This window comes from Melopsittacus undulatus, chromosome 2 (assembly GCF_012275295.1).
Source record: "Melopsittacus undulatus isolate bMelUnd1 chromosome 2, bMelUnd1.mat.Z, whole genome shotgun sequence".
In the NCBI taxonomy this organism is placed as follows: Eukaryota; Metazoa; Chordata; class Aves; order Psittaciformes; family Psittaculidae; genus Melopsittacus; species Melopsittacus undulatus.
This window is the reverse complement of record NC_047528.1, coordinates 88317911-88345091: the sequence shown is the minus strand read 5'-3', so window position 1 is coordinate 88345091 and position 27181 is coordinate 88317911. Positions and strand designations below refer to the sequence as shown.

The 27181-nt window shown below is 37.5% G+C and overlaps 1 protein-coding gene across 1 annotated transcript in view; it reads left to right on the top strand.

The window, feature by feature from the left end:
* Window positions 1–27181, top strand: part of TRAPPC10 (trafficking protein particle complex subunit 10) — a 44837-nt gene that overhangs the window by 11711 nt on the left and 5945 nt on the right. The window contains exons 5-19 of the mRNA XM_034073680.1: window positions 500–695; window positions 1446–1557; window positions 2614–2861; window positions 5105–5251; window positions 6984–7098; window positions 8263–8339; window positions 11371–11462; window positions 12690–12830; window positions 15404–15516; window positions 16537–17051; window positions 21818–21959; window positions 23397–23555; window positions 24447–24676; window positions 25900–26000; window positions 26901–27027. Coding sequence (XP_033929571.1) covers window positions 500–695; window positions 1446–1557; window positions 2614–2861; window positions 5105–5251; window positions 6984–7098; window positions 8263–8339; window positions 11371–11462; window positions 12690–12830; window positions 15404–15516; window positions 16537–17051; window positions 21818–21959; window positions 23397–23555; window positions 24447–24676; window positions 25900–26000; window positions 26901–27027 — 2515 coding nt within the window. The remainder of the gene's footprint in view (window positions 1–499; window positions 696–1445; window positions 1558–2613; window positions 2862–5104; window positions 5252–6983; window positions 7099–8262; window positions 8340–11370; window positions 11463–12689; window positions 12831–15403; window positions 15517–16536; window positions 17052–21817; window positions 21960–23396; window positions 23556–24446; window positions 24677–25899; window positions 26001–26900; window positions 27028–27181) is intronic.

Here is a 27181-nt window from a genome sequence, read left to right as displayed (position 1 = left end):
CAGTATGTCAATTTGGTTTTACACATCGTAAGAATATATTATGGAGGATTATTTCAGGTGATTTTAGAAAAGCTGACTATATGTGATCTAATGGATCTTGATTTGTATCTTGTATAATCCTTGCCAGGAGTAACTATAATTACTGTTCTGCTGATTTGTATTGATAAGCAGACTTTTTTCTTGGATAGCTACAGCATTACTTATGTTTAAGTAATCAGAATAATGTGTCCGTAATTTGCTTAAAAAAACAAACAAAAAAGGTAAAGCTTGATATACTTATTTTGTGGAAAACACTTAACAAAGTCAAAATCCCAACATACTGCCCCCAGAGAAATAAACATAACCCTCAGCTTTGGTATTTTCCTCAGATTAGTGTTGAGTGAAAACGTAAATTTTGTTCAGTCTCAGTCTGTCAAGTATGCACAACATTCAGCTGTGCATTTACATATGAACCTTGTTTTTACCTCCTCAAAAATATTTTTATCCATCTCCTTTTCAGATGTGTGGTACTTTCTGATCCTTTGAAAGACTCTTCGCGTTCTCAGGAATCTTGGAATGCCTTCCTGACCAAACTCAGGACGTTGCTTCTCATGTCTTTTACCAAAAACTTAGGCAAGTTTGAAGATGACATGAGAACTTTGAGAGAGAAAAGGACTGAGCCAGGGTGGAGCTTCTGCGAGTATTTCATGGTCCAGGTAAGGTTCTCTTTTTATCGAGAAGAGTACTTGATTCCTAATTATGATAAAGGCTTTGTTGTTGTTGTAGTTGGCTTTCTGGTACTTTGAATGTTCTGCTCCTTCTTTGTAGTTTGGGGCAGGAAATATGAAGAGTTGTGCAAAAGCAGCATTCTTAGATCTTGTTCGCAGCAGGTTTGTGTTATGTTGTCATTCAGTGCTATCACAAAAGCAGAATCAAAGTTCTATGGACCTCCACTGAAGAAAAAAAATTGCATCTAGAAAGAGTTTCAGTAGTTGCTCTTGAATTTTGGATAATTGTCCCAGTACTGTGCCTGTAATACCTATACTGATATTGCAACTGATGCCTTCACAGTGTAAACAGAGGGGGAAAAAATATTACCATTATGAGAGATGAGTCTTCAGTTTTGGGGTTTTGATTTTTTTGTTGGTTTCTTTTTTTTTCTTTTTAAACATCAGCTTTTTAATTGATGTATGAACAATAGCTTGTAGTGGGTCAGGATCTGAATCCACACCAGAATTTACTGGCAAAGCTGTATGACTTAATCTTCTTTTGTGGACCTCCCTGTGTTAAGAAGAAATGGTACATCTGCTACAATGGCAGGTTTCCCTGCATGTGTGAATATTGGAAGGGGAAGAATATTTGGAAAAAGTAATCCCCAGAGCTCTGTGTATGGATGGGTGCAGGCTGTAATACCAGACATGACTAATATCAGTAATATGATCCTTGTATTTCTTGTGTGTCAAAAGGAAGAACTGGCCTTTGTCTTTGAGATGCTGCAACAATTTGAAGATGCACTAGTACAGTATGATGAACTGGATGCCTTGTTTTCTCAATATGTTGTCAACTTTGGGGCTGGTGGTAAGTGTCCTCAAGTGTTAATAAATGTTAAATAGGTGTTAATAAATGTTAAGCATATTAATTTCTTCAATATGCTTCTGCTAAACAACACAGTGCTTTGGGTACCTTATGCGTACATGGGAGAAAAAGGTGGCACATTGTAGTGAAGATGTACAAAGCAGTTTGTGGTCTTGTTTTATGCTGTATGCAAACTCAGGTGTATATCAGTTATTCTCTCATTAAGTTTTATTTTTCATCTGAGGCTTAGAAGCAATTTTAAATAAAAAGCTGTGTTTTGTTCTTACCAGGTGATAGTTACAAAGGGAGCCTTGTAACTCTGTAATTACCTCAGTATTGATCTGACTGAGATACAGTTGCCGTTTTCCCAACTCGCTGTTAAGTCACTCAATAAAGAGCTTCCAGAAGAAATGTGTTGTTTTGCCTGAAATTACATGAGACATTTGCTATTCAGTGCAAAACTAAATAGAAATATGCGTTTAATCTGCACTACAGAAGTTTCAACTTTTTTTCCAAGAAAAAATACTGTGCAAGAAGTATCAAATAACTTTAAATTGTTTTAATGAGCTAAAGCACATGATGTTATGTAACAGCTTTAATCAGGTATGTGTGATGAATCTGGTAAAAATATAGTGCAGGAGTAATTGCAGTGACATGTATTTGCCCTGACTGAACCTGATGCTATACCTGAAAGTGGGGATCCATCTGTTCATGATGACTGAGTAAGAAATACTTAAGTAGGTAAAGGTTATTTGTTTTAAACTTCAGGTAGGCTTAATTGCTAGATCACAAACTGATTGCCAGTAGGCTAATAACAAATACACAGTTAACACAAAATGCTATGGGGTTTCAGTGTGCTGAAGTTCAGTTATCTGTTTAACTGTGGAAAATTTGCTGGGTTTTGTTTTTTTTGTTCTGTTTTTGAAGTTAAGATATTAAGTCAGTTATCCATAAGATAAACTTTAGAAAGAATAAGCCAGATTACAACCTCTGGAGGGGAGGAAGATGCTATAGTAGAAAGCAGTGGTTGATTCTTGGATATTAACTTTATTTACTTAGATGGTGCAAACTGGCTGACATTTTTTTGCCAGCCAGTGAGGAGCTGGAATGGTTTAATACTGCGAAAACCAATAGACATGGAGAAGAGAGAGCTCATTCAGAATCAAGAAGCCACTCTACTGGACTTGCGTAGTTACCTATTTTCTCGCCAGTGCACGTTATTAATCTTCCTGCAGAGGCCATGGGAGGTTTCCCAGCGAGCGTTGGAGCTTCTTCACAACTGTGTGCAAGAACTCAAACTATTAGAAGTGAGTCAGTATAATACATTCCATTATATTAATTATTTTATTCAATGATGATCTAGCAAGATTTTTGAAGTTTTGATATTGGCAACCAGCATACAGTAAACACTGTCTCTGAGTTATCAAAATGAGGCCTTAATAAAAGATTCTAACAGTGCTACCATTGAATGCTTCATCATGAGGATGTCTTTGGAAAGGTATTTGGAAACAAACCTTTGTTTAGTTATTCTAGTCTCCACCTGGGAAGTTGATTTCTTAACCTGGTAGGTAATTTGTCTGCTTCTTTCCTGGATTATTACCAATTCCTGAACTATAATTCCCATCATTTAAATCTGAAGCAGTGTTGTACTGAAGAATATAAGGCAGAGTGGTTAGGATGCTGATATGCAGGCTAGAAGTCTGTAACAAAAAGCAGTTCTGAATTAGAAACAGTACCTACAGTAGAGCTACTTGCTCCCATATGAGTTGGATGCTGTTTTGATCACCTTTTTTGGTTCTTTGTGATTCTTTTATGTGCCTAATAATGCTCTGTGGTGTTATGCTTGTGTCTCTACCTATCTTACCCAGTGACAGAAGAGGGAGATAGAAACAAGTGATAGCTCTCAAAGCTTTTCATCATGTTGCATGCCTCCATGCTTTGCCCCTCTTCCTTCCATACTTTATTTTCTACTGGTGTTTTTTAGTCCTCTGAGGAGGCTTTTATCAGGGATGTTGCACATTGATCATCCTCCATGTATGACCACAGATGTCTATGACTTGAAATACATTTTTAAGAACAACACAGTGCATAAAAATATTTCTGGATTTCACTTCGTGACTCATCCATGTCCTTAATCCCATGGGTTCTCTGTTAGTTTTATCTCTGCTGTTAAAAGAGTAGCTCCTAACTTTTGCCTGTCTGGCACTGTGGTAGTAAGTTTCATCTGTTTATCCATATTTAAAAATGGAGAATCTACTTCAGATGCTTTGTTGACACCTTCATGTATTCCAAAACTAACATGTAATTCTCATATATATATATATATATATATATATATATGTATATATATATATATAATGTTTTGTGTGTGTGTTTTGTAGTTGTGAGTGTGGGTGTTTTTAGTTTCCAGACTAAATAGATGCAGCCTTCTAAATCTCTGGAGGTGCTTACTGCAGTTCCCCTTTTTGCTCCACCGTAAGTCTGTCCTGTGCCCCCAGTCTTGGGACTCTTCCCTGCACTGTCTCTTATTTCTGCTGTTTCTTTCTTCATGTGGTGATCCAAATTGAATGCAGGTGTTCAAGCTGTGAGACAGTGACACTTACTTATGCATAGCATGTAGTTATCCCTGCTGTGATCCTTTTTCTTAATACAGGCAAATCTCTGAATGTGGCTTGACACCATTTGGCGGAAATCTAAACTATGCTGTTCTCATGACCTTTCTCTTCCTGAAAATTATTTCAGAATCCAGATTTTTATTTTTTGTTTCAAATACACTGGGCTTGCGTATTGAACTTTCTTATCACATTAGTCAACTCCCTAGTTCATTATGGGTTTCAAAACTTTCATAGTCTTTCTAAAAGGAATATTTTTGCTTATAAACGGGATTTTGAGACACCGTTATTGTCATTATATTCCAGATCTTTAGTTATGCTCATCTTTATCTTGTTTTGTGATGTTTTCTGTATCAAACTCTACTATCTTTCTTTATCATGTCCTGACTAATAACCCCTTCTTGGTAATTTTTTTTGTCTAGTTGTTTGTTTTTATCTTCATTCTTTAACCAGCTGTCCATGACAGATGTCTTATCCTTTCATTAACAAACTTACTCTTGAGAAGGAAACTTAGACTAATTTTTTCCCCATTTTTTTAACCTTCTTAGTGTACTTTAAACTTCAGTCTCAGTTAGATCTGATGTCTCCTTAGGAAAATGGTAGTATATTCACAGAAGTTTTTCCTAACTCTGCTTTCCTTAGGCTTTGTTTCCAAATTTGGGGAATTTTTCCAAGGACTCTTCCATCTTGGTGAATGTATCAAATCTAGTTAATATAATCACTATTTAGTTGCTTAACTGTTCTTGTTTCATGAGCTAATATGTAGAAAGTATTCAGGAGGTAGTGAGAGTTGGCCTGGTGGGGTTTTTTGTGTATTCTTAGAATAAGTTCTTCTAAGAGACTCTGCTATGTTGTATCAATAAAAATATTTTGCTGAAATGTTTTTTCTCATCTGACTAATGCTTATTTCCCAGCTGATTCAATCTGTTCATCTTCAGGTCTCTGTTCCTCCTGGAGCTTTGGATTGTTGGGTATTTTTGAGTTGTTTGGAAGTCTTACAAAGAATAGAAGGCTGCTGTGATAGGGCTCAGATAGATGCAAATGTTTCCCACACAGTTGGCTTATGGAGCTATGCCACTGAGAAGGTAAGCAAATGATGTGTTGTATTTGTAGTATTACAGTTTTGAAGTGGACCATTTGTTTCTGTGGAGCAGATTTTTCACTTTCTATTACAGAATTTAATATGGGGTTCTCTGTCTTGTTCTTCCCATGCTTCTTATATATTTCTATGAAAGGTGTGTACCTAAGTTGGAAATGTTCCTCCCATTCATAGTTCTTCTTACACAAAGGGTAAAGGAAAAAGTTGTAGAATAATGAGTAGCAGTAAGGTGGAACTGAAATTTAGGAGAAAAAACCAAACTTAGCAACTAGTGACAAAATTAAGAAGAATTTAACAACAACAACGAAGTTAATGGCCATCCCTATTTTATGTGGTGTAATGTGACAAGCTGACACATTTTTTTCTTTTGTGGGCTAACCTTGGTGGTTGATTTATTCTAAGCAAATTAACCAAAAGACCAACACAATTGAACTTCTTTAAGATAGTATCCTATGCTGACTCTGGGTATCAAGCATACTCGCTGCTGTTTAGAAGCGGTTTTACGGTAGTGTGTGGTATTGTTTCAGCACTGTTAGAATGAGAGAATTGTTTAGGTTGGAAAAGTCCTTTAAGATCTTTGAGTCCAACTGTTCACCCAGCACTGCCAAGTCAACCACTAAACCATGTCCCTAAGTGACACATCTGTATGTCTTTTAAATGCCTCTAAAGATGGTGACTCCACCACTTCCCTGGGCAGCCTGTTCCAATGCTTGACACCCCCTTTGCTGAATAATTTTTTCCTAATATCCAGTCTAAATCTCCCCTGGCACAACTTGGGGCCATTGCCTCTTGTCCTATCACGTGTTACTCGGGAGATGAGACCAGCACCCCTGTGCTACAACCACCTTTCAGGTGGTCTCCCCTGAGCCTCCTTTTCTTCAGACTAAACAACCCCAGTTCCCTCAGCTGCTTTCCATGAAACTTGTTCTTTAGGCCCTTCACCAGCTTGGTTGCCCTTCCTTGGACATGGTCCAGCACCTCAATGTCTTTCTTGTTGTGAGGGCCCAAAACGGAACACAGTATTCAATGTGCAACTTCATCAGTGCTGAGTACAGGGGGGCAGTCCTGCTGGCCACGCTGTTTCTGATACAAGCCAGGATGCTGTTGGCCTTCCTGGCCTCCTGGGCACACTGCTGGCTCATGTTCAGCTGGCCCAGGTCTGTTTCTGAGCAGCTTTCCAACCATTCTTCCCCAGGCCTGTAGCATTACTTATGGTAATCATCTCTTTTCAAGAAGGCTTTCACCTGAATGCAACTCTTTGGGTGAATTTGCAAGCTTGTCTAATTAGTGTACTAGAGGCTGCCTGCATTTCTTGAGTATATAGTTTTCAAAAATAGGGACACACTTATTAGAAATTATCTTTCGTTATACTTGTCAAACATCTCGAGCTTTGTTCAGGTTTATATGCAAAACCAGAAGGATTTATTCTGATTAAATGTTATGCATGTAAGGACATCTGTGTATGTACCTGCGTTCCAATGTTACTTGAGTCAGTAATTTATATGGAATTTTATTCATAATAAAATTGATTTCTACTCTGAGAAACAGTTACTTTTGAAAGGTTCTGTACTTTTTTCCCCCTGCAACTTTAATACAGGTCTTATAAGCAGTACAATATGACAACAGTGGAAACGCATTGTAGGAATGATGCAACAGAATAAATGGAGTTTTATATTGATTTTGTAGCCTATTTAAAACAAACATGTTTTTTCTTACAGTTAAAATCCCTGGGTTACCTGTGTGGACTTGTGTCAGAGAAGGGGCCCAATTCAGAAGACCTTAACAGAACTGTTGATCTGTTAGCAGGACTGGGAGCAGAACGCCCTGAAACAGGTATTACCAGGAATGTATCCATTCTTTCTAATAACTGACATTTGTTTTAAATACCTAGTATATAAATAGAATACCTTGGGATTCTGTGATTAGTAATGATAATTTCCAAATATTCCTACATATATATGGACATTGATAGAACTATTATTTCTTGCGAGATCTTTTCATATGTGTCTAGTACTTTAACAGTGCATCTCCTTACTATTGCAAGTATAGCCTTTTCCATGAATGCTCCATTTATGAGCATTTAGGTAAATAGCTTTGAACAGTACTGGTTTTGAATAAAGTTTTTCATACTTGCAGACAAGTATTAAAAATAAAATTATTTGAAAAAGAAGTGGAGCATCCTTGATCTGATGCAAATAGATAGCCTGCTGCTGGAGCTACAAAGTGGTATTATTTGAGTTGAAGTGCTATTATTTGTGTGTCTGAACAATCAAATTTATTTACTCCTTGTGGATTTTACCACAAGGGTATTTCTGAAGGTAATTCTGAAGGAAGAAGTTTTAAGAAGTTAACTATGCTAGAACAATTATTATCTTTGAAGCACTAGCTGATAGGCTGATGCTTCACTTGTTCTTGCAGGTATGACGATGTATGATTCTTAATTCAGTGCTATGGTGCCTGTTGTATTAATTTAAATTAAATGAGGGCTTTTTTTCCTTCAAAAAATACTGATGCATATTTGGTCTGGCAAAGATTTCTAAATTGAGCAAGGTACTTCAGAAAAAAACGTGGTCTTGCTAACCATTTTCTTTTGAATTATGTTGTTTAAAGTAGTAAAATGATTTTAAATTACAGTGTACTCCTATATAATTCCAGCAGTGGGGAGTTGCAAATATCAGTCTTGGCACAGTATGGCATTTAAATACAATTGTGTGTGTTTCTAAGTTGAATAAATGTTAAGAAGTTAGTACAGTTATACTGCTGCTTGCCTTTACCCTGCTACCCTGAACATCATTCATATGTGCATGCACATACGCAGAGTTGTGAAACAGCCTTTCTTGGTCTTACTTTAGAGCCTGTGGTAGTGGTGTTTACCACATAAAATTAGTTTCAAGTTTTCCCTCTGCTTTCTATTGAAGGAAAAAGTGGGCGGGGGGTGTGTTATCAAAATAGGAGTGTATTTGGAAGTGACATCTCTTGTTCTGCTTTTCCCTAAAGCCAATGCATCCCAGAGCCCTTATAAGAAACTTAAAGAGGCTTTATCATCTGTAGAAGCTTTTGAAAAACATTACTTGGTAAGTACAGGCTTGTTTGCTTATATTAGTTTTGTGTGTTTACATTATAGGTTGAAGAGAGACAAAATTTTCAAACCTGAGAAGATAACACTGAGGACTTAAATCTATATTTCTATGTTTTGATATCAATATTGCTTGCATACTGAACACAAGAGGATTGATTTGTTTTACAGCTGGAACCTTGGATGCACCCCAAGTTTCAAATATTTGATTAATTTTAAAGTTTACATTTATGAGTTGAAGGTTTTTATCTGTAAGTATGTACACTTAGTTACTAAAATGGCCAATGCCATGGCTATTGTATTCTGCCATCCCAGATTCAGAACTGAGTCTTCCCAGAAGAATGTTGAGGTGTGAACACAGCTTCCTTTTGAATGATTTAGACTTGCATCTTGCAATAGTATAACATGGCTTATGTTATACTGTTGTGCCGTGGAATGGACTCAGTCAGAGATCAATATGATCAGACAAAAAGCCATTTATTGCAAAGCATTAACTCCTTATATACTATTGCTCACACACACCTACAGCAATTTGGCATATCACGATTGGATACTTGTCCTGAAGACCCTTAGTGACTAACATATAATTGGTTAAGCACAGGTGTGAGAACTTGACCTCGAAAGCTTGCCAACAGTCCACAGTTCCATAACTCAGTGAATTCCAGCTTCTTCTTATCTTGCTTGCTTAAGCTTCCTTGGGCCTCTCATGGCCTTGCTAGATCTTCCAGAGTTATTCAGAGCTCATGTACCAAATATACATTCTCCTGTGAGAACACTGTCTCCACACTGTTGATTTTTTTTTTTTAATATATATACACACATTATGGGACATCCCTGGATAATAGGGTTGGAGCTGGCTTAGACTGAAACGTGAGAATTCTTACTGTGCTTTAATATGCATGTTTTATTCCATGACATCTCCTTTATTGAGGAGCCATTGTAATGATGATCTGTCGGTTTTGTTTGTTTTGGTTTTTTTTAATGAAAGACTGTTAAATGAAATTAAAAAAAAACACTGTCACAAGAGTGTGGGGGGTTTTGGGGTATTTTGGTTGTTTGTTTTTTGTTTTCCCTAGATAATTTTCCTCTGAAACTTCTTATAGCTGATTACTGCTGTTGGGGAAAAGTTGGAGGAAAGCTGAGCTACTTTTTTCAGTCTGAGAACTAGGTAGTACTTAGAGTTACAAAGTTTTATTGAACGAAAAAGTCTGAAAAGATTTTGTCTGAAGATACCAGGTTTCATTTCAGTGCTTCATTTCTTTGTAAGACTGGTTGGATAGCTGGGCCGAAGCTAAAATCTTCAGAATTACTAGCTGCTCTTACATATTCAGTTCTAACTTGCACCAAAATATCTCTCCTAAATTCTGTAGTATCTACCTAAATTTAAGAAACTAAGTGGGATCTGCAGGCTTTGCCAAAGAAACAAACAGTAATGGCAATTCTATTTCTGACTGTGCTTTTATGCAACAGAAATTCAGATATTACTATAAAAGATTGTTTTCTATGTAGCTGTCACATTAGTATATCTGATTTATATATATCTATATTTTATCCATATATTCAGTGCAGAAGAGCACAGAATTAGTTAAAACTTCCAGATACAGCAAAGATCATTTACTTGCATTTAAATTTTTAATTAGTCTGGAATGTAAAATGCAGATTTTCACACATTTTAAAAGCAGGAAGTGATGAGCTTTTATTACCAAAAAAAACTTTTGTCTCATTCTGTGGCTAGTCTCATGCAACAACTTAAGAATCTTTTGTGAGACTATCAGTTCTTCTATAAGCAGGTTGGCATGCCTGTTAATTTTGGGGGAATATGGCTTTTTGTCTGTAGGTGTAGCTGGTGTCTAAGACCCCTCTGGATCAGTTAAGGAGTGACTGAGTGATCACTTAGTTTATTGTAGGATACTGTTGTGAGTTCTTAAAGAAAGAAAGAAGTAATTTTTCTAGGGTCTCCATAAGAAACATAAAAAATGGCCTAGGAAAGGCTCTGGGAGCTCATTTTAGGTCATTTTCCTGTCCTACAATAATAGATGCTTTCTGGCATAGTCTGCAAAACATTTAGGCAATTGGAAGCACTTACACAATTTATTTTGAAGTGTAACTCTTAGTACACAAAGTGAAGGAGAATGAGCTTCTGTGGAAGATTGCTGACAGTCAGAAGAGGCTGCAGGTTTGTAAGATGTGAAATAGTTTTATGTTGATGGCCAAAGACTGAGAGCTTGAGGAAAAACATTTGGTGGTGGTATACAGTGTGTGTTGTAACTGCTGATGTTGTGAGAAGATTTGTTGCTGTTACTACGGGTGTAATAAGGGCAAAGTAAGGAAGTGTGTCTGCATTGGGAACTATCTTAAAGGTGTCTGAGGAACTTCAATGTGGGATTGCATAGCTTCCCACAAAATTCATTTAAGGCACTCTTGCGAAAATAGTCCTCTTGTAACTTAGCATTTTGTGTTTAATTGTATGTTTACATACTGCAAACTTTCACTAAAGCTGCATGTAATGCCATTAAGTGCATGAAAGAATCACGTAGCATTTTCTGTGTGTAGTTGATTTGATTTTGAAGTACTAGTTGTGAGTCTCTGGGGCAAGCTCTAAGTATGTTACACTATGGTATGTCCTGGAATGGTACACTGCACGATCCTGCAATGATAATCTAATGGTATAGTCACTGAGAAATAGGTGTTTTCAAAAAAAGACAGGAGAATTTAAGTGTAAAGAAGTGCTTGAAACTGCATCTGATCTATTTTTTGTTGGTTTTGGGTTGCTTTATTTAATTGTTAATAGACTTTTTCTTCTGCCATTTGTAATGCAGATATGGGATAATGACCAACTGCTGAAAAAGTAAAAATCACCTGCTACCAACTGCTCTGTATTGTGTGCTGGGGCATGGGAAAATCTGAGAAGTTATTAATTCTGGTCATTTTGTTGCAGTAACTTAGTTACTGTCTATGAGTTTGTGTGAAATACTGTGTAATTACTAAAACCACAAAACTTACAGTGGTTTATTTTTTTTTTTAAACAGGATCTGTCCCATGCCACCATTGAAATGTACACAAATATTGGAAGAATTCGCTCAGCTAAGCTTGTGGGAAAGGACTTGGCAGAGTTTTATATGTAAATGAATGTTTAAAATGTCTCAGATGCATTAGCTTTGAAAATTCTGAATATAATCCTTGAGGAAAATATGCTGTATTTAAACAGAAGTTTTAAAAAATTCTTGAAATGTAGATACACACAAAGTTTCAGAAAAAAGAAAAATTAAAAAGAAGGCTGGCAAATCTCTTCATATCAAACCCTAGTTCTTTAATAACTAAACATGAGTACTTATGTTTTAGTACTCTTGCCTTCAACTGTCTTGTGTTCTTTAACTTGGTCGTTTCTTCTCCTTCAGGAAAAAAAGGGCAGTGGGGTAGGCGGAGAAAAAGACATATCTTTGCATCTACTATAGCCTGCTTTGTAACAACTTGTCTCAAAGCTTAACTACATATGTGTCTGTATATACCTAAGAAAAGCCAGAAAATATGGTATTTGGAGAGTAATCAGTTTCATATGGAAAGCTGTTTCCCCACTCTGAAACTCAACAGTGATTTTATTTCTAACTTCCAGATATAGAATCGTAGAATCATAGAATAGTTAGGGTTGGAAAGGACCTTAAGATCATCTAGTTCCAACCCCCCTGCCATGGGCAGGGACACCTCACACTAAACCATATCACCCAAGGCTTCATCCAGCCTGGCCTTGAACACCACCAGGGATGGAGCATTCACAACTTCCCTGGGCAACCCATTCCAGTACCTCACCACCCTAACAGTAAAGAACTTCCTCGTTATATCCAATCTAAACTTCCTCTGTTTTAAGTTTGAATCTGTTACCCTTTGTCCTGTCACTACAGTCTCTAATGAAGAGTCCCCCCCCAGCATCCCTATAAGCCCCAAATATATATATATATATTTTTTATCCCTGCTGTTAAATTCCACTAAAGGAACTTTGTGCATTGCTTTTCTATTTAATTTTATTTTTCTTAGAAGAATTCTGGAGTCTCAAGTGGTTTATTTGGGAAAACATGTTTGGGCATGCTTCTCACCTGTGTTTGCTAAAGCAGTCTTATAGCCATAACACAGTCTCCTAAATTAACTTAAATTATTCACCTGAGGGATTAATGTTAGGTTTAAAGACTACCATTGGACTTCTACTGTGTAGAGATAAAATGGTTTACAGCATCTTGGTCTGCATTCATATGCAATGTTCCTCTCCCATCACCCTGTTTTGAAAATGTGTATGGTTTTCATGGCTGCAGAGGTTCTCACATCACTCTGTACTCATTTCTTTATTTTTTTAAAGGAGGAAGAAAGGTCCACAGAAGGCAGAAGTCTATCTGCAAGGAGCACTGAAAACTTATCTTGCTGAGGGCTGGGCATTGCTTGTCACACATACAAGAAAACAGTTAGCTGAATGTCAGAAACAGCTCGGGCAAATAGAAAAGTATCCTTTAAAAGGCAGAGCCAGAAAAATCAAGATGGGAGAAAATGATACTTCTGATTTATTTTTCTGACATATCTCTAACTTTTACTTAACTGTTGACATTGTCAGACATCAGAGAGCTGAGTTATTTCTTGTTTCCACTGTTGCTGTTAAGTTGGGGAGGGTTGGGATAGCTATTTTTTCATTTCTATTTTGTTGTGATTTAAGCCCAGCCGGTAACTCAGAACCACACAGCTGCTTCCCTCTCCTTCTTTCCCCCGCTCCCAGAGGGATGGGGAGGAGAATGGAAAGAATGTAACTCCCACGGGTTGAGATAAGAACAGTCCAGTACCTGAAGTATAACACAAAACCACTACTGCTACCACCAATAATAATAATGATAAAGGAAATAACAACGGAAGGGAATACAGCTGCTCACCACCCACCGACTGATACCCAGCCCAACCCAAGCAGTGATCTCGCCCTTCCGGGTAACTCCCTCAGTTTATATATAGTGGGCATGGCGTGCTGTGGTTTGGAATACCTCTTTGGTTAGTTTGGGTCAGGTGTCCTGTCTCTGCTTCCTCCCAGCTTCCCCTCCTCCCTGGCAGAGTGTGAGACTCACAAAGTCCTTGGTCAGAGTAAACATTACTGAGCAGGAACTAAAATCACTGGTGTTATCAGTGCTGTTCCCAGCCTGAAAGTCAACACCACAGCACTGCACCAGCTACTAAGGAGAAAAATGACTGCTACTGCTGAACCCATGACATATTTTTTAATTTTTATTTTTTTAACATCTGGCTCACTTAAAACTTATTGCATATGGTTTCTGCTGTCCATTTTAAATGTATGTAGGCTCTAGAGAGTGGCGCAACCTAAATAGTGTGAAGTTTGTCATTTGTTCAGCAGATAATGTAGAGATTTTTTGTGATTCTGTTTGTATTTCATTATTATGGAACTTTTTGTGTGGTACTGGTTTTTCATTTGGTAAATATGGCAGTATAATGACTTCTTATATTAAGGAGCTTAATTTCTGGGCTTGCTTTCTGTAACTGCTACTACCTTTATCCTGTATCTGACCTGGCAAGGACTCTTCAGATGTTTGTATTGGTAACTTTTTCTAAAAGTTACAGCAGAGGCTTGGAAGATGAAAATCTTGTAACTTTGGTTGCTGTTCTAATGTTTTGGGGTTTGGGGGTTTTTTGTTATTATTTGTTTTTTATTTCTGGCTTTGGTCTCTGCTTCAGAAGGGGAGTGGGAGTTGTTTGCTTTTACCTGGAGCAAAAGCTCAGTCTACAATGTGTGAATGAAATCTCTAAATGCTGCATGAATGCAAAGTAATACTTTGAGAGAATGATTTGGCTCAATCCTAATGTTTGACGGGCTTAAAATTCTTCACTTTGATACTCTCTGCATTATTTTCATGCACCAACTCTGTCAGCTACAATTGTATTTGTTTAAATGTTAAATCTCTGATGCTATGCTCTTGCTACTTTCAAGATAAGAGATGCTGTGAGGGAGCAAAGTCTGCTGACTGGCCGTGGGTGTTTTGTTGTATTCTTTTTGGCATCAGAAACAGCACAATTACATATTATAGCAAAATTAAAAATTTTCTTTTTTTTTTTTTGTGGTTTGGGGGAAGGGTACTGCTTTCATTGGTGCTAGAGTTATAATAGAATTCCTGTAGGTGTTCCAAAATGGCATGGTCACAGAGTTTTCTAGCTTTTCATGAAGTTGTTGGGTTTTGTTGTTGTTAGTTGTTTATTTTTCTTTGTCCAAGAAGCTCATATTTTAGTCTCTAAGTGACAGAAATACTAGAAATTACTAAAAATCTAGAAATACAGAAACTCTAGAAAATACTACAGATCTTACTGTAGCTGAAAATCACTTTTAACTGAAAATCAGCTAAGTTTGTAGTATATTTTGGGTTATGTTGTTCTTTGCTGCTTTTTGTTTCACTAGGTTTTTATAGAACTAGACTTGGAGACTGTGAGTGTCTGCCTTCTTTGAAAATTCTTACATTGCTTTTAAACACTCTTAAATTTTTCTGCTTCAGTGCAAATGCTTTTAAAGAATCTGAGCCAGTAATACTGCATTCATAGCTAAATACTTAAGCAAGCATTTGTATCCCCAGCACCCAAAAGTATAAAGAATATCTTATGACTTACTGTAAGTGATGCTGTAACAGCTAGCAGAGTCTCAGCAAAGTAAACTGGAGTATAATCGAATACTGAAGTTATTTAGTTCTAATTGTTGGGCAGTGTAATGCAGCACACTAGGTCTTTAACTTGCATGCTGCATTTATCTATTGTCAAAATTAATTTTCTATGATCACAACTCTTTTTAGATGGAGGAAGATTGCACACGTTAAGAATATGGATCGTATCTTAGTAGGTCTGCAAAAAATAAAGATTCTGCAATATTCTCAGATGGTAATAAATCTTCCATTGTTTCTTTTCTAATGGAAGAGTATGGCAATGATAAAAGCAGGTCTTGTATTTAAAGATCAGAAAAGCAGTACTTGAACTGTCTTGTTCTCAGTCAAATTTCTGAATGTTGTAGTTTTCTACCTCATGTTTCCTTAACTTTGTTAGTTATCTTCAAACAAGCAGCCTTTTAGCCGGTGATAATCACTTAACAGAAAATGAACGCAAAAGCTTTTGCCAAGAAATACTAGATTTTGCCAATCAGCAAGAAGAGAACCAAGGTAAGTCTGGTGCTTTAATATGCTCTAATCTGATCTTTCCCTAGAAGTGGATTGGAAGGCTTTTCCCGATTGGTTTCATTACCTTGTGTATAACTTCAGAACCAACATGGTTCTTTTCTTGTTGTCTCCAGAATTTTTATAAAACTTATGCAATAATTAAGAACAGTCAAAGATAAGAGAGTAATTAACATTTATAATGAATACTGGAAAGGCTTTGTTTTCCTTCACTTTGTTTCTCTGCTTTGATAGCTCATGATTTATCTTGTGTTAGTTTTATTCCCGTTCCTAGCTTACCTTTGTCTCTGCGTTAGTGGCACACAGATGGCAGCTCTGTGATGATACTCCTTTGGTTTCAATGTTAGATTCTGTACCCATCCTCTTGCAGCTTATTATTTTTACCGTCTTACCTCTTTATTCTTCCTGCTGCTTCAGTAATACCTTGCTCTCAGATATTAATTATCATTCAAATCCATACAGAATACTTATTTAGAAGTTTTCCCTGATGAATTGATGGAGCATAAGTAATACATTATTTTAGACTTGCCTCTTCATTCAGTTTTAGTACTGCCTCACTGTTGGTTTTTGAACTAGAAAAGAGAATGAAAACACTTTGTATGGTAAAGCTTATGCCTCAAGGTACCAGTCCAGTCATTAGTTCCTTACACTTGTACTTGCTCTTGATCTGTGTTCTCTGGGAAGTTTGTAATTTTATGCTACTGTGTTCATCTAGGATACTTTATGTAGTAGTGAAATGAGAAACTTCTTAGATGTGCTTAGTTTAGTCATCTTTAATAGCCTGAGTACTAAAATTGCAGTAGATGTAACTGTAAGAAAACAAATCTTGGCATCTTTAAACCTCATTTCTACTCAAAATATGAAAGTATTGATTTATTGTGAAAGGATTAATTGTGAAAAGTTGTTGATCAGTTTATTACTAAGTGTTAAATTTTTTAAGAGAAAAGATTTGCTTATCTTCAGTAGCACTGGAGAAGAATAAAATCCCTGTTTGTATCTTTCCAGGTCAGAAGGTTGTATTGCCTATGCAATGCTTTGCGCAGTTGCAAACCCTGCATTTTGACCCTCCAAATGCTGTTGTCCATGTGGGTGGAAAGTTGTTGATTGAGTTGACTTTGCTGAGCCAAATGCCCATCCCTGTCCAAGTGGATCAGATTGCCATCCATGTTCACTTCAGCATTGAAAAAAATAGTTACAGAAAAACAGCTGAGTGGCTCACTAAACACAAAACTTCCAATGGTGTTATCAGCTTTCCAAATGAAATTACAAGCTTTCCTTTGTCAAGAAACAACTTGCCAGCACTGGAGCTGTACGAAATGTATGAACGGAGTCCCTCAGATAACTCTTTGAACACAGCAGGAATAATCTGCAAAAATGTGCACATGCTGCTACGAAGGCAAGAGAGCAGCAGTTCGCTGGATATGCCCTCAGGGGTGACTTTAGAAGATGGGGCTCATGTGTTGAAATGCAGCAACTTAATATTGGAACCAGGGGTCAATAAAATCACATTCAATACTCAGGTATGTTTTTATAGTTGAACAAATGTAAGAAGAACTAAAAGCACTGGCTGAGGAAGAACCTAGTGCTGGCAAGTGGCACCTGTATTGCTTTGTCTTGAAGCTTGAGTGATGCCATTACAATTTTGGCTTTCATTTTGCTATTCCAGACTTTAATTTCCCTTGAAAGAGGCCTGTTGTGTTTGTGCCAAAATGTACAGGTGATTCTTATTTGCAAAGATTTGAGTCTGCCTTCCAAACATTAAACATTGATTATTGCTGCCAAAAATGAAACTGATAAATTCATATACAAGATAATGTACCACTCATGAAGTCTGCCTTTGCTGTTGAACTCGTTCAGAATAATGTTGAAAATATTGATGGGAGTGCATTTTCTAGCCCTTAGCAAGTGACTATGTGGTTAGACTTGTTTGATAGCCTGTTCTTCACTGTGGAGGGCAGTAGAATGTTTTTTCACTTGGTGGATGTAATAAACCTACGTGTAAGAAGTATGACAAAGCTCATCATTTTAGAAGATGTCAGAATTAAAATTGCCCCCATTATTCATCTTGATCATATAAGGAATGAGAAGACAAGAACATAAGGATTGTGTGCTACAGGAATACTAAATATGCATGAGCAAACACCCATGAAAATAGAAGTTTCACCATCTGAATGCCATCCTCAGAAAACGGCATTAGAGCCATTAAAGCCTGGCTTCTGCCATATAGTGGTGTATATGAAATTCTCTCAATTCCTGACTTACACATTCACTCTAAATCAGCTTAATAATTGGAGTGATATTTTTTTCCTTCCCTTCTTCCCCCACCAAGTGAAGTACTCAAAGTAATTGTTGAAATATTTCAGGAGAGACGTACTTATGACTTCTGTTTCCATTGTGTTCCACTAGATGCATAGTAACTAGAAATCAGGCATTGAGTACCAGTTCTGTTGGTTGTACTATTGGTTTGTTTTGTTTTTAACTGCTACTCATTCTGTGGCCTTGTACTTTGCTGGTCTGTGGTTTGTTTACTTAGTTTAATGAAACGAGGAAAGGTATTTACCTGATGACTTAGTCTTAGGAAGTGAAATGTCAGACATTTTCAAAAACAAGACTTCAGTATCTGTTTAGCGTTCCAGGAGTAGGAGCTTCTGGCCTCAATTATCATGCTGTTCTGTTAGTTTCTATGTATGTCCTCACCTCTGTAACCCTTCATAGGGAAGCATTTATCAGAGTTCAATGCTACAATAATGAACATAAGTGTAGGAAAAATTTAAGTGAGAAAATGCTGAGCAATTCAGTGTAACATCAGAATGATTAATAAGGCATAAGGTAGCATAATGAGGACTGCAACAAATACTTCATAGCTGCTTCATTTTAGGAGCATTATCTACACTATATTGGAAAGGGTATGGTGACCAGCAGGTCAAAGGAGGTGATCCTGCCCCTCTGTTCTACTCTCGTGAGACCTCACCTGGAGTATTGTGTGCAGTTCTGGTGTCCTCAACATAAAAAGGACATGGAACTGTTGGAACAAGTCCAAAGGAGGGTCATGAGAATGATCAGGGGACTGAAGCACCTCCCATATGAAGACAAGCTGAGAAAGTTGGGGCTGTTCAGCCTGGAGAAGAGAAGGCTGCGTGGAGACCTCCTAGCAGCCTTCCAGTGTCTGAAGGGGGCCTATACGGATGCTGGGAATGGACTATTCATTAGGGACTGTAGTGACAGGACAAAGGGTAACGGGTTGAAACTTAAACAGGGGAAATTTAGATTGGATATAAAGAGGAAGTTCTTTACTGTTAGGGTGGTGAGGTACTGGAATGGGTTGCCCAGGGAGGTTGTGAATGCTCTATCCCTGGCAGTGTTCAAGGCCAGGTTGGATGAAGCCTTGGGTGACACGGTTTAGTGTGAGGTGTCCCTGCCCATGGCATGGGGGCTGGAACTTGATGGTCTTAAGGTCCTTTCCAACCCTAAATATTCTATGATTCTGTGCTGTGAAGAAAGAAAGTGTTTTGCAGTCACATATGGTGTACATATATGCCTGCTAGCTTTGCCATTTTCTAATTGGTTTACATTAGCTTTAGTCCCTTTTTAAACTCATTTTGAAATAAGAGTATATGTATATGCTTTTGATTAAAAACTAATAGCTGGAGAGAACTGGCCAGGAAGTTTCTCCAGGATTCTTAGCATATTTTAAGTTATCCACAACTGGGATTTTATTTTTTTCTTTTTCTTAATTGTTAATTTCTATCTTGTCATAGGAACTTTGTTTAGAGTGAAGCTTTCTATAGGCTTACATACTCTGCCTCACCATTCCTCCAGCACTGGGGCAGAAATCAATAGAGAGGTGTGCTTGTTTCAGTGTGCTCACATGCATTTGTGGAACCTGTGTGGATAGCAGGTGTCTCAAGATAGAACTTGAGCTCAAATCCCTGATGATACAATGTGAAATGGCAGTCATGTAATTTGAACTACCTACTGACCTAGTTTTTTAGATTTCTCCTCCTTTTAAAGGATTGGGACAAATTAATGGGATTTGAAGATGTCAGATGTCTTGGTGCCTGTAAATGTAGTTTTATGTCAAAGAATCATAGAATAGTTAGGGTTGGAAAGGACCTTAAGATCATCTAGTTCCAATTCCCCTGCCGTAGGCAGGGACACCTCACACTAAACCATATCACCCAAGGCTTCATCCAACCTGGTCTTGAACACTGCCAGGGATAGAGCATTCACAACCTCCCTGGGCAACCCATTCCAGTGCCTCACTACCCTAACAGTAAAGAATTTCTTCCTTATATCCAGTCTAAACCCCTGCTGTTTAAGTTTCAACCCATTACCCCTTGTCCTGTCACTACAGTCCCTAATGAATAGTCCATTCCCAGCATCCGTATAGGCCCCCTTCAGATACTGGAAGGCTGCTATGAGGTCTCCACACAGCCTTCTCTTCTCCAGGCTGAACAGCCCCAACTTTCTCAGCCTGTCTTCATATGGGAGGTGCTCCAGTCCCCTGATCATCCTCGTGGCCCTCCTCTGGACTTGTTCTAACAGTTCCATGTCCTTTTTATGTTGAGGACACCAGAACTGCACACAGTACTCCAAGTGAGGTCTCACGAGAGCAGAGTAGAGGGGCAATGAACATGTATGTAGAACTGGATTTCAGGTGAAGGAGCCTTACTAGGAGAAAGCTGTTAGAGACTGTTCTGAGCAGGCATTTTGACTTAGTAGGATCAGTAATCAATCTGAAACTATGGAAAAAGAGATATGGATGAAAAGCTAGATGCAACACTGCTTTAAACTTGCCTTGTTCTGCATGTTTCTGGTAGCTGTTGGAGGATAGACTGCCTTAACTTTTCTATTTTCCTAACCTTACTTTCTTGAAAGAAATTTTCATGGAAACACTGCTTGGTGTGAATCCTACTTAATTTTATACAGTTTTTCAAAGAATGATATATCTGCTCTTAAAGGGAAAATCTGAATATGTTACAATTTTGACATAACGTGCTGAAAGCTTCAGTAGATTTGAGTTCCAGTATTTACAGAATATATACTAAAAATCCATTATCACTGTAGTAGTACACGGTGTCACTTCTACTGGATTACATAGCCAGCCAGAGGAGAGGAACTGCTGACAACTTGTTTTCTAAATTTTCTTACAGTAATGCTTAATTGCACTACTTCTGCAGTGAGAGGAATGACTGTGCTTCTAAGATGCAGAGGGAGTTTGGTCCTCTCTGAGGATCTTAGGCTGATGATTAGCATTATTTATGCTGATAGCAATCTTCCAGTGTACTTTTTAAAGCTTTAATAGAGATCAGAAAGCATTATCTAAATTTTTCAGACTGATTCCTATCCCTTGTTGAGGTTTGAAGTATGTTTATATTCAGAAGAGTTGCTTTTCTGTTTATAAAGTATTCAAGGGTTCAAATTCAGTAACTGATGCAAAAATCCATAATACTGAATTTCAGTCAGGATTTGCTTTGTAAATAACTGTGAGATTTGAATACTAAGTTGTTAGAGCTTTTCTCCACAACTTATTCTTTAGATGTAGTTATATCCAGCACCAATATGTATTACACTTGGTAAAATGGCACATGGAAAAAGAAAACGTTTCCTGTTCCCTAGCAGTAGTAGCTAAGAGCAAATAGAATCAAGAATAAATATACTAGCAGATGTTCCAGATTTGCTTTTTATGTTATCAAAAACCATCGAGAATCCTGTTATTCAGGATAAGGGAAGAATTTGAAATTCAATATGTGTATGTAACTTCTCTGTAAGCATTCAGACAGCATGTGGGCTGGGGAGTGTGTGAAATTGTTAGCTTGAATTAAAAGCTGTGCTTCATAGAACATAGGTTTTTATGAATGTTAGCCAAATGAGTACTTCACTGCTTGCTAAGTATCATTTCAGTATTTAATAAATATAATAATATTTTAATGTATGTGACATTTGGAGGGGGAGGGAAGCAACCAACAAACAAGATGAAAAGCACCCCGATATAACAGTTTGACAACATAACTGCTCTAGTAGTTATTCTGGCTATCGATACTTGTTACTTACTGTTTTTTTCCTTGAAATAGCCAGCACTCTAGAGCTTCTCTCTTGATGGGGTGAAAGGGGATCCTTTGTGAAAATCTTGTCACTTATTCAGAAAAGTAGTCTGTCATTTTAATTTGCAAATGCGAAGTATCTGATAAAAATGAGCTGGAAACATGCTGTTCTTTAGTAGAGGGTTCATTCCAGAACCTTTTCCTAAATTGAAAAACCTATTCAAATGTTTTTTTTTTCAAAGGCCAAAGAACCTGGGACATACACGCTCAGGCAGCTGTGCATTTCAGTGGGAAAAGTACAGTTTGTCCTTCTTCATATTTACCCAATTGCACAGTATGATGTATATTCTCAGGAGCCCCAGCTAAAAGTGGAACCGATGACTGGTAGGTACAGTTGCTAAGCTGAAGTTGTCTCGATGACTTCTGTTGTGTTCTCATGGGACTAAAGTGTTTTCTGTCTTGCAAATTACTCAGATTTTTTTTGCCTTACTTTTAATTTTGAGTCTTAAATTCACGCTTTTCAAATTATCCATCAAGTATGTCCTGTCAGTGATGTTTTCAATAATTCCAGAGGTTGGCTCTGGAACATCTGGTGTCACATTTGAATATGAATTCGAACATGTATTGTCACTTAAGTAACAGGGATAGTTTGAGCTGCCATACTGGTTAGAAGCGACTACTTAAATTTGCAAATGACTGAGCTCCTTATTGTTTAATTCTGCGATGCTGCAGTCTCTTTGGTATTTACAGGAAACTGGGATTGTGTATGAGAGGTGACAATACTAATTTATTAAAATTTAATACTGAATACATCCATTGATTTCACAGAGAGGTCAGCATTACTTAGATTCACAGATGGATAGAATAGTTAGGGTTGGAAAGAACCTTATGATCATCTAGTTCCAACCCCCCTGCCATGGGCAGGGACACCTCACACTAAACCATGTCACCCAAGGCTTCATCCAACCTGGCCTTGAACACCACCAGGGAAGGAGCATTCACAACTTCCTTGGGCAACCCATTCCAGTACCTCACCACCCTCACGGTAAAAAACTTCCTCCTTATATCCAATCTAAATTTCCCCTGTTTAAGTTTTAACCTGTTAACCCTTGTCCTGTCACTACAGTCCCTCAACAAAAATTCAGATCATTGAGCTTTATGTATAGCATCTGCACAGCACTGACATCAAATTGTTATAGAGCTTATTAAAATTTATAAGTAGAAGTGAGCAGTAATTTTGTTTTCAGGCTATAAACCGAAGCAGTTGAGTTAATATGCATTTTGTACTATGAGTCTAGTTACAGTGGTTGTAGCATGTGGTGAAGGAAGGACAGGCATATTGGGCATTAATCAGATTAGCTATGCCTATGAAACTGATGGTTGTGATTCAGATATTTGAGAGTCTGTGTACAAACTGGCATTCTTGTTATGTTGATTATATAAATACAGCATGTGGATATGACTGGCAGTGTAGGTGCAAAAATATAAAGCTGTCTACAACCTGAAGAGCTTAACAAAATAGTAAAATTTGGGATTACTGTATTTCAGTGGGTTCTGTGTTGCTAAAGCTATACAGGATGTGAGCCAGCTAATCTTAAGCCATCCAAAGAACAGGGGTTTTGTTCACTAAAGTTAAAACAACTGATTTCTTCACACCAGTATATCTGGGCTAGGTTAATGTGTTGCATAGCACCAAACCTCCACATTTTCCCAACGTGTGACAGATTGTCTGGGAATACTGCTAACAAGCCTTAGCAGTGCATTGTAACCATCTGCTGGTGAGTACTGGAACCTGTTAACAACTTCTTCTTTCTTCTTCAGATAGCCTTTTGGCTGGCATTCCCCAGAAGGTGAAATTCACAGTGACTACTGGTCACTATACCATGAAGAATGGGGACACTTTGCAGCTCAGTAATGCAGATGCCATGCCTATTCTGTACCATCCAGAGAGCAAGGCAGTGATCTATTCGAACACCAGGGGTAAGCAAAAAAGTAAAAATTAATAATCTTTTTAAATAGCTGAGAGAATCATGGTTATCTTTCATTATTACGTGGGCTCTATTTTAAGTAGACCGTTTTTATTGTGAAGTAGTTGTAAGCAGGTTTTTTAGGTTGTGCCTTATGTAAATAGAGCATTTCCTTTGGCCACTGTTTCCTTTAAACAGGTGACATCCCAGTTCCCTTTTTTCTGAGTACAAGTACTCTATAGTCTCCTTAGTTGCTCAAACATGAGCAACTTTTACGTAAATGGGAAGAACAGTCTTAAAAGACTTGAAGAAATTAAGATTAAAATAGACTATGCAGAGGCAACCCATGTATAGTACTTTAAAGATAGATGATTAATGATGTGTATTTGTGTATTTTTGGTCATGCACATGTGTGTTCAATAAGTTGTAAGGTTTTTTTCATTATTTTTTTTAACATTATGAAACTAGGGAGGTGCATGATGAAAAAACTTCAGTAGATGTCGTGATGGACTAATGTAGCTCTTCAGCCTGTTTGAAGTTTGTTATCAAATTGTCCTCTTAGTTCCTTCTTGAACATTGGAAGGGTCTGTTACATGGAATGTGGTGGTTACCTTCCTGCAGTTTATAAGGACAGAGTGTTGCTATTGGGAAGTTGTGAACGTGCATATATGAGATGCATATATTATAGCTCATTTGAAGTGAGTACTGTGGAGTTATATAACATGGTTTCTTGTTGCTGGTTTTGCAAACATGGAGGTCTTGCTAGGAAATGCTTATGGCACTGCATATCTTTCTATAAATTTTTAGACTAATTTCATTGTGTAGGTACAGATTAAAAGGAAAATTGGGAAGGGATGAATGGGTTTTAAATCTACTTGCTTTTCCCCATTCTACACAACTATAGAGAAGATCTCAGAATCATCATTAAAGATTCAGTCTTCTGAAAAGATCACAAGCATCAGTTTGCCAGTGGCTCCTGCATACCATGTAATTGAATTTGAGCTTGAAGTCATGTACTTACCATCAGCCACACAATCTGTAGTGGAGACAGAAAATACTACCAATAAAGAAGTTCACAGAAAAAACAAAGAGAAGCAGAAACAGGACAACTGCATGGCTACTGTTGACCAAAAAGTAAGATGCAATTTAGCGGTTTTATTATGAAATATATTTGATCACAAAGGCATACTCTTCATGAAATAGAAGTGGTGGTGACGGGGCAGGGGAGAGTTTGCACTGAATCAATTATCCTTAAAAGATGTACATGCAGAAACTGTAGAAAATGTTATAAATGTAGAGGAAAATATAAACATAAGCAGAAATATATACTGTTTACTGCCAGCTGTTCTCCTGGCCAACAATCTGAGATTTAATGTTCTAATGCTCAGAGTTTACATAGGATGAAGGATAGTCATGTCTTTGTAAAAGGTGCTATGGTGTTCTTCAAATTCTCCCTTCTAAGTCATGGGGAAGGTATTTTTTCCACTTGCAAAGAAGCTGTATTCTGTGTTGAGGTGCTTAACACTGTAGTGCTTCAAGCTGTCATATTATTTAGTTGGAGGTAACATTTCCTCTTCATTATAATTATGAAGGGTGAATAAAATAAGCAGTATGTAAAGAAGCTCTTCAGCTGGCAACAAAATGATCTTAACAAGGAGTACCAACTTTCACAGTGTTACTCCTTGTTAAAACTGACCAAGCATGCTGCCACGTGTGCTTGTGTGTGAAGTCAGGTAAATAGGAATAGCTATAGATCAGCATTGCTAAAATGTGACGTGACAAAAAATACTTACTTTTTTTATTGTTCTGCATATAGAAATATGTTGTTAAATGCATATGCTTTACAGTTGAAAGAATGGCAGTATTGACTTCAGGAGAAATTCTTCAGTTAAGTGTGTTGCTTTAAGTTAAATAAACATTAAATACAATTTTCAAGTATTTGGAGCTTTTATTTAATATATAGAAGTATTATCGAGATATTTCAGTAATGGATCTAATAGCAATTTCTTTGATATTGACCTTTTATCAGATCATTGTATTAAAATGCTAAGTGTTTTTAGTGTCCTTTCTTCTGTTCCCCTTCCTTTATTTCTAGTCTTCAGAACTGGGTATGCCAGTTTCCATGGGAAAAGTTTCACTGAGATTTTAAAATCTGCACAGAGGAAAACAAAACCCTAGTATTTTGTGAGATTGGTTTTTGACACACTGATTTTTATTTTTTTTTCCCTTCTTCCCCTTCTGGATGCATTAGATATAGACACTTGCTGAGAAAAGTTTTGCTTAGAAATGAGAAGAAAAGCAAAATCATTATGCCAAAGACCATTACAAAGAAGAACTTTGTTCTCTCTTTCCTTTAGGTAACCATTGATTGTCCTTGGTCGATTTACTCCACTATTATTGCATTAACATTCTGCATACCTTTTAATGCCAAGCATTCCTTATTGTCAGCTGGCAAACGGTAATGTACTCATTAAGTATTTATTGTTTCTTTCTTCCTACAAAATATAGAGCTGGAGTTCCATAAGTAATATTTATAGCAGACTTTTTTTTTCTGGGCTTTTATTATGTTGTATAGCTTCCCATTGGAAGCTTGTGTATTTCCGCTAGTGTCCTTTCATAACAGTAAAACCAATTTGTGGTTTCAGCTATTCCGGAAATAAGACAACAAGATAAATCAAGCTAGCCTGTTTCTGTGTAGTTAAGTTAGCCTGTTTCTGTGTGGTTCTTCATAGTATCATAGAATGGTTTGTGTTGGAAAAGACCTTAAGGTTGTCTAGTTCCAACTCCCTTGCCATTGGCAGGAACACCTCACCCTAGACCATGTCACCCAAGGCCCTATCCAGACTGTCCTTGAACACTGCCAGGGATGGAGGATTCACCACTTCTCTGGGCCACCTGTTCCAGTGCCTCAGCACTCTCACAGTAAAGAACTCCTTCCTTATATCTAACCTGAACTTCCCCTATTTAAATCCATTACCCCTTGTCCTATCACTAAAGTCCCTAATGAAGAGTCCCTCTCCGGCATCCTTGTAGGCTCCCTTCAGATACTGGAAGGCTGCTATGAAGTCTCTGTACAGCCTTTTCCTCTCCAGGCTGAACAGCCCCAAGTTTCTTAGGCTGTCTTCATACAGGTGGTGCTCCATCCCCCTCATCATCCTTGTGGCACTCCTCTGTTCTTTGATTTGTAGCCTTGTTTCTGTAGACTCAGAAGCACTGAGGAACAGATTGAAAGAAACAAATAAACCTCCCGTTCTGTTCTTGCTTGAGCTGTGTACTTTCTTGAAAACAATTTATGGACATGTACTCTCTCAGTATAACTGTCCAACTTTTGTTGAACAAACTGTGTCATGTTTTTCAGGAAATACGTGCAAGTCTGTGTACAGAATTTGTCAGACCTCTCTTTCCAGCTTTCAGACAACAGCCTGAAAAATTCTGCTGACTGTACAGATTTTCAGCTGATACCTCTGAACCCTGAATCTCAACAGGTAAGATTCACTTGATGGTTTATGAGCTCAATGGCAGAACAGCTAGATTAAAGTTCTTTTTACAACTTATACACGTAGATTTTATAGTAGGTAAGGCTGGATAGCTCATGTTAGGTCAGACCTTTGTAGTCCTCCGATTCTTAAAATATGCTTT